The sequence below is a fragment of the Podarcis raffonei genome, chromosome 17 (genome assembly GCF_027172205.1).
Source record: "Podarcis raffonei isolate rPodRaf1 chromosome 17, rPodRaf1.pri, whole genome shotgun sequence".
Taxonomy (NCBI): domain Eukaryota; kingdom Metazoa; phylum Chordata; class Lepidosauria; order Squamata; family Lacertidae; genus Podarcis; species Podarcis raffonei.
The window spans coordinates 30,772,595-30,784,290 of NC_070618.1; the positions used below are offsets into that span (position 1 = coordinate 30,772,595).

The window sequence follows — 11,696 nt, forward strand, 5'->3', positions numbered from 1 at the left end:
ACAACAAAAAGAGGTATTAGAAGCAACTCCAAAACTGGCCCTATTAAATATAGAGAACAACATGCACTCAAACTACAAAGAATCCCTAAGCCACCTACTCAGCAGTTAGGCACATCATAACTAGACACTGGAGAGGGACCTGTCAGGAGTGAACATGGGCCACTGGTACCAAACCATATGGGAAACAGCTACTAGAAAAGCTAAGCAACTAATTGAAATGATTACAGGGACGAATGAAGGGGATGCCTTCACCCTGTGTGGCTCCCGTTCATTACACACACAGCCCAACAAGACAACAGCATAACAAACCCCTCTCTCAGACAAAACTCACTGCAAGCAACCGAATGCTGTACATGCACTATGCAAAAGGAAAAATCATTGCCCCCCCCCTTTCTCCCGCCCCTGCCCACATCTTTCTCCCCACCCCCAACCTTACAATGCCTATGATAGCAATGTCTCACACCAAATGTAACTAACCTGTACATAGGATTCTTGTAAACTGAAAACGAGAGATGTTATATGTACCTTTGTTATCCATGAAAATCTTTCAATAAGAACAATAAAAAATACACCTTGTTTTGGGTGTGGTACGCAATGCCTGGGCTGAAATTGTACATAGATGCAAATAGAGCCATTAAAGAACATACATGGGGACACACATAATGACAACCTAACATGAGGCAGGTTTCTTGGGATGTTGTTTAGTTGTGTCCGACCCATGGACCAGAGCATGCCAGGCACTCCTGTCTTCCACTGCCTCCCACAGTTTGATCAGACTTGTGTTAGTAGCTTTGAGAACACTGTCCAACCATCTCGTCCTCTGTCATCCCCTTCTCCTTGTGCCCTCCATCTTTCCCAACATCAGGGTCTTTTCCAGGGAGTCTTCTCTTCTCATGAGGTGGCCAAGTATTGGAGCCTCAGCTTCAGATAGGCAACAGCAATTGGTAAAACTAAGGAAGTTTTCTTTAGGAGTCAGCAACTTGGGTGATGGAGGGAAGGCAAGGTGGTGCAAGAACAACCCTAATATTCAGCTTATGACCTTCTGGAGGCCAGGAAGGGATTCTTGTTACAATAATAAAAATAGTGTCCTGCTTTTGCCTTCCCTGGGGTAACTTCTATAGGCTGGGAGTGGATCCTTTCCTCATGGTGCCGAACCAGAAGCATTGCTGCACTAAAACCCAGGGCAATCAATGTTTTTGGGAGTGGCGTCAAAGCCAAATACAGCAATGTCCTGTACAATTAAGTGTTAATATTAAGCACCTTAATATGGGTGTCAGGACAGCAGTGGGGGAAACATGTTGGAAGCAAAGCAGGTTTTAGAAAAGCCTGCCTTACCGAATGTTTTCCTTAAACAGGAAAGCCTTCTGGGACAGATAGATGGAAAAGGAAAGGCAGAGCTGCATAGTGTCTACATGTCACATTAACCCTCATTCTAGATAGGACCAGAGCCACTAGGATGGCAACTGGTATCATAGCCAAGAAAAGAGGAAATATGTCACAGCAAGGCCGAGAGGGGGATCTTGGTGTCTGGGCAGCCCAGGACCTCCATACAATCTGCCCAGACTTGCATCTTAGGGAGGTGAATTTGGTGCTTTTAACACAGCGGTTTGGCTTCACCCCTGGAGGCACACTCCATTGTCTCGAGACAGATGGAAGCCAACAATACCAATCAGGTTTCACTTCAGGTAGCAGTGATGGACCCTCATCCACCTCCACAGGCCTCACAAGCTGAAAAGTATCCTCAGTAACATGGCTGGGCAATCTTGCCAAAGGTTCATGCGCGAGAAGGAACAGAAATAGGTTCAAGAATCCACTCCCTCCCAAGCAGCGCTATAGGGGCCTCAGTTGGATGAGGCTCAGTAGAAGAAGATCCTTGGATACGTTAGTCCTGCACAGAAGGAAGAAGCCCGGTTGCTCTGTGGTGATACTACAGCTGCCGTCAGAAGTTACTTTATCTAGCCAACCATCTTTGGAGAAGTGCAGGAGAACATGACCATTGCAAATGAGAAGGTCAGGAAGGCAACATTTCCCCATACTTGCCAATCTCCCACATCTTGCTGGGATAGCTCAGTCAGCAGAGCATAGAATTAGAGTTGGGAGGGTCACGGGTCATCTAGTCCAACCCCCTGCAATGCATGAGACTCTTAATTTCAGGGTTGTGGGTTCAAGCCCCACATTGGGCAAAATATTCCTGCCTTGCAGGGGGTTGGACTAGGTGAGCCTTGTGGCCCCTTCTACAAATATATGATTCTATCCCATTGTTCTACGTAATGCCTCCTCCCTCTTGCTGCTGCATTGCTCCATGTCACAGAACCGCAATGGTTGACTCCAGAATTGGCCAAGCTGTAAATGCAGAATTTGGCAGGCCTCTTAAATCTGAACATGATTTATTTTTTATTATCCATTACGATGTTTACTGTAGTGACTTTATCTCACTTGGAGCGCTACTTGGGCAGAGAACACAACTTGTTTCCCCTGATAATTTTATGGTGGGTTTGTGTGTATTTTTTGTAAACCCATCTGAGGTTTTAGTACAGCCAAGTGGTATATAAATATTGTACAATAAATAAAATAGTTTAACCTCTTAGTCTAATGATGCTCCTTTCGCTTGCCCACCTGCTCCACAAATTGCCGCCGGTTTTGCAGGTAACGTTGCCCCACCTTACAATATGCAAGAGGAAAATTAACTGTAAACCCCCAAGACCAAACCAGAGACAAACTGTGTGCAATGAAATTCACCTCCCAGTGCAAATTGTTTCACTGCAGGGGAAGAAAATTTTGCATTTCTTCTCTCAGGGCTCAGGAAGGGGCATTGCCCCCTCCGGCTATGTCTGCTCTTTCAGGAAACCTTGGACCAAAGATGTTGATTGAATGAATCGCCAGTCATCTTGCTTGCCTTGTTGTCAACAAGAGGGCAGCCTATGCTAATTCTTTGGCACTTTTCTGTCCTCCTGCATTAGGGGATGAAATTTTGCATGATAAATGGCAAAATCCCTGACTTAAATTTGGGAGATATCACTTCAGGGCTTCAGCTCCAGTAAGTTCCTCTCCTTCCTTGGCATCTAGATAACCTTACCTATCAACTCTACAGGGGGTGCCTTAGACCTTGCTCTTTTCTGTCTCACCCTCAACCCCCAAAATATGGGGATAATACTATATAGCCAACATGATGATGTATGTAGGGAACTTCTGACACTATATAAATGCCAAGTATGATTTTAAAATATCTGAGCAGTGTACTTTGCAAAAGTGACAAGAAACACCATTCTAGGGTGCATTCTAAGAGCAAACACCTGCAAATTATACAGCCACCTTTGTGTAGAAACCACACTTTTTTATATATGCATTTTCATTGAAAGTTTTCAACACATAATTAAAACCAAACTAATACAAATAAAAATAGAGAAGAAAAGGAAATAAAACAAAAAAAGAAAGAAAAAACAAAGAGAGAAAATAGGAGAAAGGAGAAAGGGAAATAAAATACAGAGGGGTGAATATTAATCCTTATCTCACACAGAAGGGGGTGAAGCCTCCCAGCTTTCACCAGGGAGCTTCTAAGATATCACAGTTTTAACACCTGTATGTGGTGTTGTTTTTTAAAAAAAGGATTGTTTCTAAGGTAAGACAGAACTTGGTTGCAATCAAATGTGTGCTAAAAAATAAATTCCAGAGAGGTTTGCACACTTAACTTCACCACAGAGACACCCTGGGAAATATGCAGTTTTCTGAATTTTGTAGAAATCGATCTGACAGAATAGAGAGGCAACGTTTTGTTATATATGAAATCTGGGTTTCTCCAAATTCATAAATTTTAGCCGTGTGTGTGTGTGTGTGTGTGTGTGTGTAACAGAAAGGAATTACTTTCACTTGATTTCTACAACTATAGCTGTTGCAGTAAATATACACACATACACACTATTATTATTATTATTATTATTACTATTATTATTCTGCATACATATTTGAGAGCAACCCTTTCCTTCGAGTAAACCTGGATAGGAATTCTTATCTGACAGAGCCCTAGTTGAAACTGAAGGATGGTCTTTATTGCAGATTAGTCAAATCAGAAGACTTCTGTCTCTGGTTCCACTATCATGCCAATCATCAGCAGGTTACTCGAGAGAATTCAGCCTTTGGTAAAAATAAAACATAAAAATAATAATAATGATGAGTTTCCTATTTTCGTTCCTACTGACCCCTCCCACTGTGTCGTGTCTAGGAAACACTAGCAATACTGAAGGTTGTCTTGCGTTGATTCCAAATGGTAGCTGCATGCATTTGCAATGCAACACAGTTTGCAGCTGCAATTTGGAATCCTAACACAAGACAACCTTCCGTGGTAATTCACTGGTAATCCGCTCTGCTTTCAGTGCAGTGCAGGACACATCATTGCCAGTGAATGGATATAGTATATTACTACAGCAGAGAGAGACATACAAAGTGAGAGAGAGCACATTATAACTGCTTGAGTCTGTTAGGGTAGGATTCGAGAGATGCACACCCTACAGTATTTCACATATGCAAGAGTGTAACTTGCAAAAAATTCATTTTTAAAAAACTATTATCCTGAAACGGGGAAAAAACTGTTTCCAAATCCAAATAATTAGGACTTTCTTTTGTTTTCTACATTATCGATGGCTCTTGTTATCTATTATTTTCCCAAATGGACTAAAACGCTTACCTTCACCTGGTGACAAAATCCTGAAATTACAGCTTCTTTCTTCCCACTCCCCGTTTGCTGCCATCTAGTGAACGGAACTATACCGTCAGGTACACAAATTTGCTTACCCCCTGCCCCCTCCAGCTTTACTTAGATTAATGCTCTCTTTTTTTGGTCTTCTCACTGTGCAGAAGTGAGAGCTGCTCATAGAACGTAATAGAGAAATGCAGGAATATAGCCCAACTGTGAAAGGGCAAAAGTGCCCCATCACCCCATCAGAAACAAAGAGGACAGGATCTATTACCTTTCTCTAAGCCAGTATTGTTTTTTGTCAACAATGTGATTAATTTAAAATGCAACACATTTAAAAGAGCAACAGAAGGCTTCTACATTCAGCTGAGCACCGAATTTGGGCTGTGAGATCCAAAGGGGCAATTTACAAGTAACTTGACTTTGCTGCATCTCAAAGAGTATTTTGGGCTGGAAATCCAAACTAGCCTCAGTGCATGGAGTTACTTTTTCAGTAAAAGCATGACTTCATTAGTCATTACTTCCTTGCAGTAAAAGCAACCCCACACTCTTCGAACCACAGGGACCCTCGTTGAAATAAGGAATAGTTGTGTGTGCATTGTTGTTGTTGTTGTTTAGTCGTTTAGTCGTGTCCGACTCTTCGTGACCCCATGGACCAGAGAACGCCAGGCACCTTTGTCCTCCACTGCCTCCCGCAGTGTGCATAGTGCATTAAAAATAGGAAGAGAAATTGAGGTGGGGAAAATCCATCACATCTTTTACAAAAATAGACCAGCCTTAGAAAGGTGCACAATTTAGAAGAGGAAAAGGCCTTTTTATTGTTGCTTTTATTAAAAAATGGAGAGTCTGGATCCCCCTTGACAACTGAGCCTTGCTTTAAACTCCCTGCTCCCGAAACCAGAGGCCTTTCTCCTGGGCATAGTTGGCCAATTGGTGCCAAAGAAGGATAGAACTTTTTTTATGTATGCTACAGCAGCAGCAAGAATACTCATCGCAAAGTATTGGAAGACACAAGAATTACCCACCTTGGAAGAATGGCAGATGCAAGTAATTGGCTATATGGAAATGGCTGAGATGACTGGCAGAATCCGAGACCAGGGAGAAGAGTTGGTGGAAGAAGATTGGAGGAAATTTAAAATTTACTTACAGAAGTGCTGTAAAATGTATGAATGCTGATGACATTGAAATAAAATGAAGGGGTTCTAGTAATTAGAAATAAAAATTTGAAATTATAAATTTGGGAGGTAAAATATATAAGGATAAAGTAGTAGGATACGAATTTGCTGAACTAATTGTTAAAAAGAGATATAAAAAAGGGAGGCGTGAGGAAGTCAGGAAAATAAGTTAATTGAAGATGAATAATTAGAAAAGAGTGATTTGTGTTTCTCTTATTCTATTTTTTGTGTGTCGATTGTTCTTTTTTTCCCCTTGTTAAATGTTTGTATTTTATGTATTGTGAAAGTTTGTATTGTTGTGTTTTATATTTTCTCTGTGTTTTTATTGTTCTATCTTTCTATTGTTAAACCTAATAAAATATTATATTAAAAAAAAAATAAACTCCCTGCTCCCTTGCCTGCCACTCTGCTTCTGCCACCTGGTGACAAAATCCTGTAATTACTGCCTCTTTCTTCCCACTCCCTGTTCGCTGCCGTCTGGTGAATGGAACCAAACAGCCACTCCAGTCTGAACCTTTTCAAGACTCCCACAAGAGGTGGTGGACTCTCCTTCCTTGGAGGTTTCTAAGCAGAGGTTGGATAACCATCTGTCATGGATACTTTAGCTGAGATTCCTGCATTCTAAGACTTTTCTCTCCACTGCACTTAATAATGCAATTGCACCAGCTCTTTTGCTCTTTGCTGCTCAATGGACTGCCCTGCTTACAGGAGCTTATGAGAATGCAAAGATGAACACAAATTTAAAAAACCATCCTAGCACATCTGACTAGTAGTGGAACACACTGGACATAAATTGGCATGTTCCAGGGCCGTGCTAGTGGCACCACTGTGGCTTGTAAAAAAGAAGAAAGCATTTAAAAGTCAGAGAAAGCAAAGGTTAAGGTGACTGGGGGTTCTCCCATTCCGCTTCTGATAAGTTTTCCGTTTGACCCTCTGCCCCCAAAATCCCACAGCAAAATTGAAGACTGTAACACTATACAAAGGTAAAGGGACCCCTGACCATTAGGTCCAGTCGCGGACGACTTTGGGGTCGTCGGCACTCGTCTCGGTGGGGCTTACTTCTGAACAGACACACATGGGAAGATGCTATGAGCTATTTTTCACCTCAGATGGAAGATTTCCACAAAATATTAAACTAGGCAGCACTGTAATAACTGAAGTAACTGTAATAACTGTAATAACCCAGCTTCTCACTAACAGTATTACAAAATACTTATTCAAGCACATGTACTGTAGGAAAGGGGAGGCTTGGGGAAAAGTCAAGAGAATAACAAACTCTATACAGTGGTACCTCGGGTTACATACGCTTCAGGTTACATACGCCTCAGGTTACACACTCCACTAAGCCAGAAATAGTGCTTCAGCTTAAGAACTTTGCTTCAGGATAAGAACAGAAATTGGCCTCTGGCGGCGCGGCGGCAGCAGGAGGACCCATTAGCTAAAGTGGTGCTTCAGGTTAAGAACAGTTTCAGGTTAAGTACAGACCTCCGGAACGAATTAAGTACTTAGCCCGAGGTACCACTGTACATCTTCAGAATAAGTTTTGGACAGAGCTCCTGTGGAGGTACAGCTCCTGAGAAATTAAATGTGAAGAACTGAAAGGGAGAAGGAATCAAAGAAAATTTCAAGAGAAGGGGTGCTTCTTCTTTTTACTCATTTATTCACCATACCTGGCTGAGTCTACATGAACAATACAGTGAAAATCAGGATCCTAGAAGAAAACAGACCATGTTCCTAATGGATCTTTTTCTTTGTTCCACCATCTCCAAAGGGAGGTGATAAACCACAGCCACCAAGGCACATCAATGATGTCAATTTCCCTGACTCTCCCTTTCTGTTTGCTGGATCTGCTCCTCTGTCAGGACAACAGGCTTGTATTTCTCGTCAAAAAGTTTCTCGTTGGCTTCCGAATGGAGGTTATGGAAAGAAATTGTCCTGAGATGCTCTGGCAGGTGTTGAAACTCCTCCTCGTTAATGTCCGGATCCCGCATTTTGGAGTGCAGAACCCACCAGCGCCCCCAGAAGCCCACATCGAGGACTTGGCTGGGAACCTCCATCCAGCGTGGCTTCAGGTACTTGCAGTGCGCCTGGTAGAGATCTGCTCCCGCGTCAAAAGGAGCCTCGTAGACGAGGGAGAAGAAGAGCAGGCTCTGGAAGCGCAGCTGGCCCCGGTTCCTCAGCTTCGTCAGCCGCTGGACGTGCCCTTCCGAGCTGCTGCTGCGGGTCCAGGGCGAGAGCAAGAGGAGGGTGCCCGAGGCTTCCAGGAGGCTGGCCTCGAAGGAAGACTCACAGGGGCTGCGGAGGCTGCAGCCCACTGCTCCGGCCAGCAGTGAGAGGTAGAGCCCAGCTTTCCCCGGCCGCTGCCTGACACCCAGAACAACCTCTTTGCAGGCTTCGGCATAGTCGTGCAGGAGGCTCTTGCACCACAAAGCTGTGGACGGGGGGGAGAGGGGAGAGGCGGGAAAGAAGAAAATAGGGATGGTAAGAACAGACGAAGAGCCTGCTGGATCAGGCCAATGGCTTGCTCAACTAGTCCTGCATCTTGTTCTCACAGTGGCTAAACTAGATGTCTCTTGTGGGAAACCAGTGACTAGGATTTGAGAACAAGAACCACTATCCCCATGCCAAGGTTTCCAGCTGTGGAGGTACAGCACAACCACCATTGCTAGTACCTGGCCTACACAGGGGGGGGGGGCAATCAGGTGCACTTGCCTTGGGACTCGGTGGGCTAAGCTGGCCAGAGGAGCCCCTCAGGGGCCTGCTGGTCTCATGCTGTCATGGCAAGAACACCCCATGCCTCCCAGATTACTGGGGGCTCCCACTCCAGGCCTCTGAAACACTCTGCATGGGCATAGCTAGTAACCTTGGCTGATAGCCTTGTGGTTGTTTTATTTATGTATTTATTTCGTAAGGTTTATACACCTCTTGATTGTAAAAACCCTCACTTTGCGAAAAAACAAAACAGTAAAATTGAGAAAAATTCACAACCCTACTTTAAAACATGCAAAAACGGAAGTACAGTGGTACCTCGGGTTACAGACACTTTAGATTAAAGACGCTTCAGGTTACAGACTCCGCTAACCCAGAAATAGTACCTTGGGTTAGGAACTTTGCTTCAGGATGAGAACAGAAATCACACCGCTGCAGCACAGCAGCAGCAGGAGACCCCATTAGCTAAAGTGGTACCTCAGGTAAAGAACAGTTTCAGGTTAAGAACAGACCTCCAGAACAAATTAAGTTCTTAACCCAAGGTACCACTGTACTAAAAGAGATGAGTTGATTTGACTTTCTAACCACCTGGATGTCTCAACAGGAATGTTTTTAGCATGTCCAAAAATAATAATAATAATAAGAGAGTACAGTGATCTCAATAGGCAGGGAGTTCCAAAGCACAGGTGCTGCCACACTGAACGACCGTGTTCTTACGAATACAGAACAGGCATTACGTGGCACCTTGAAGGAGTGCCAGTTCCACTGACTGAAATGCAGAGTGGACATCTGTGGGGTAAGGCGATCTGTAGGTAAAGCGCCCCCAACTTGTTATGGATTTTATATGCTAATAGCAACACCTTGAACCTGGCCTGGCAGCCGATCAGCAACCAGCGCAAACCTCCTGAGCACTGATGCTCCTCCATGCCATGCAGGTCATATAGTGAATCGTGAAGCAGGCCAAAATTTGGCATCCTTCATGACTTTGAATTGGTACCTATATGAATACAGTGGTACCTCAGGTTAAGTACTTAATTCGTTCTGGAGCACCACTGAAGCACCACTTTAGCTAATGGAGCCTCCTGCTGCTGCCGCGCTGCCGGAGCACGATTTCTGTTCTCATCCTGAAGCAAAGTTCTTAACCTGAGGTACTATTTCTGGGTTAGCGGAGTCTGTAACCTGAAACGTATGAAACCTGAGGTACCACTGTATAGGTTTCATTATGATTACAGGGATTATTATTGTGGTCATTTTGTGTCCCCCTCGTCCGGGGCCAGATTTAGGTTTGATGAGGCCCTAAGCTAATGGGCCCTTTATATGTCCAGCTGTCCTTTGTCAACAACAAATTGTCGCTGTTTTTGTGTTACATATAATAATAATAATAATTTATTATTTATACCCCGCCCATCTGGCTGAGTTTCCCCAGCCACTCTGGGCGGCTCCCAATCAGTGTTAAAAACAGTACAGCGTTACATATTAAAAACTTCCCTGAACAGGGCTGCCTTAAGATGTCTTCTGAATGTCAGGTAATTATTTATCTCTTTGACATCTGATGGGAGGGCGTTCCACAGGGCGGGCGCCACTACCGAGAAGGCCCTCTGTCTGGTTCCCTGTAGCCTCACTTCTCGCAATGAGGTAACCGCCAGAAGGCCCTCGGCGCTGGATCTCAGTGTCCGGGCTGAACGATGGGGGTGGAGACGCTCCTTCAGGTATACTGGGCCGAGGCCGTTTAGGGCTTTAAAGGTCAGCACCAACACTTTGAATCGTGCTCGGAAACGTACTGGGAGCCAATGCAGATCTCTCAGAACCGGTGTTATGTGGTCCCAGCGGCCACTCCCAGTCACCAGTCTAGCTGCCGCATTCTGGATTAATTGCAGTTTCCGGGTCACCTTCAAAGGTAGCCCCACGTAGAGCGCGTTGCAGTAGTCCAAGCGTGAGATAACTAGAGCATGCACCACTCTGGCGAGACAGTTCGCGGGCAGGTAGGGTCTTAGCCTGCGTACCAGGTGGAGCTGGTAGACAGCTGCCCTGGACACAGAATTAACCTGCGCCTCCATGGACAGCTGTGAGTCCAAAATGACTCCCAATATATGCTATATGGTAATTTATGGACCCAATAAGTATCTAAAGCCATTTGCACATGTTGCCATGCAACCAGTCCATGCAGAATGTAGGCACCCTATATATAGAAATGAGCAAACCAGTGATATTTTAGGGAGCAGGCGGGGCCCATGACTTACATCATAGGAGCCTACATAACACAAACCACAGTTGCTGTATGTAGGTTTTATTTTATTTGTTTTTAATCTTCTATTTTGGAAATGTACATTCAGGGTTTTTTTCCTTTAACTTTTTGGGGGGCCCTAAGCTAGAGCTTGTTTAGCTTAAACGTAAATCCAGCACTGCCCTCGTCTCAGCGCTCTGTGCGGGACAACAGTCCGCACCCCCTTTAATCCTTGATTGTCTCTAATCATTTTAGGGAAAGAGTTCCATAAGCCTGACTCTGGTTAGGAGGAACCTGCCGCTGCGTGAGCTCCGCGCCGGGAGGAAGGAAAAGAAGGCGGCCCCAGGCCGAGGCAAAGCGCGCCACAGAAGGGCACCCGCCACCTCCTCCTCCCAGGGAAGCATGCAGGGAGGCGGCGGCGAACCCCGCCCGCCCCTCGGGGTGAGGTCTGAGGAAGCGGGCGGCGCTCAGGGCTCGAGCCCGGGCCTCCCCTCCAGCCACCCGCTCGCCTGCCCGCCTCACCTATGCGGCCGGTGCGGAGCCGCCCCCAAAGCCGCCTCTTCTCCGGGCTCGGAGGATCCGCCATCGCCGGCCTTTTCTGGCAGGACCGCGAAGCCGGACGCTAAAGCGCGACGGACCAGCTCAGCGGAGACCGGAAGAAGGAAGAGGTGAGGCGCAGGAGCTCATAGAGATAGGAAACCTCTAGACTAGCTTTTTTTTAGTATTGTTTTGTTCTCTGTGTAGTTTATACAAAAAAGCGCCGTGTGATCCTAGGACAAAAGGGCGGTATATATATTAAATTTTAAATTACTGAGTTATTTCATAACATCCAGACACCGCTTGATTGTTTAAAAAAAAGCAAACAAAACACCTCGAAGCGGCTAATAAAAAAGGCGAG

The 11,696-nt window shown here is 45.0% G+C and overlaps 1 protein-coding gene across 1 annotated transcript; it reads right to left on the reverse strand.

Annotated features, from left to right (window-relative positions):
- Positions 1–7,505: 7,505 nt before the first annotated feature.
- Positions 7,506–11,456, reverse strand: TIMM29 (translocase of inner mitochondrial membrane 29). The gene is made up of 2 exons (XM_053370702.1): positions 11,321–11,456; positions 7,506–8,296 (listed from the first exon to the last, which is right to left on the reverse strand). Exons 1-2 carry the CDS (start codon positions 11,382–11,384, stop codon positions 7,677–7,679), a joined length of 684 nt encoding a protein of 227 aa, XP_053226677.1. The 5' UTR covers positions 11,385–11,456; the 3' UTR covers positions 7,506–7,676.
- Between the last annotated feature and the right edge of the window lie 240 nt (positions 11,457–11,696).

Bases quoted from the DNA above. Each gene is read 5' to 3' on its own strand.
- TIMM29 (XM_053370702.1), bottom strand. From the start codon at position 11,384: ATGGCGGATCCTCCGAGCCCGGAGAAGAGGCGGCTTTGGGGGCGGCTC. The intron at 8,297-11,320 runs GTGAGGCGGGCA...CCCCGTCCACAG, and splicing joins GCTCCGCACCGGCCGCATAG to CTTTGTGGTGCAAGAGCCTC.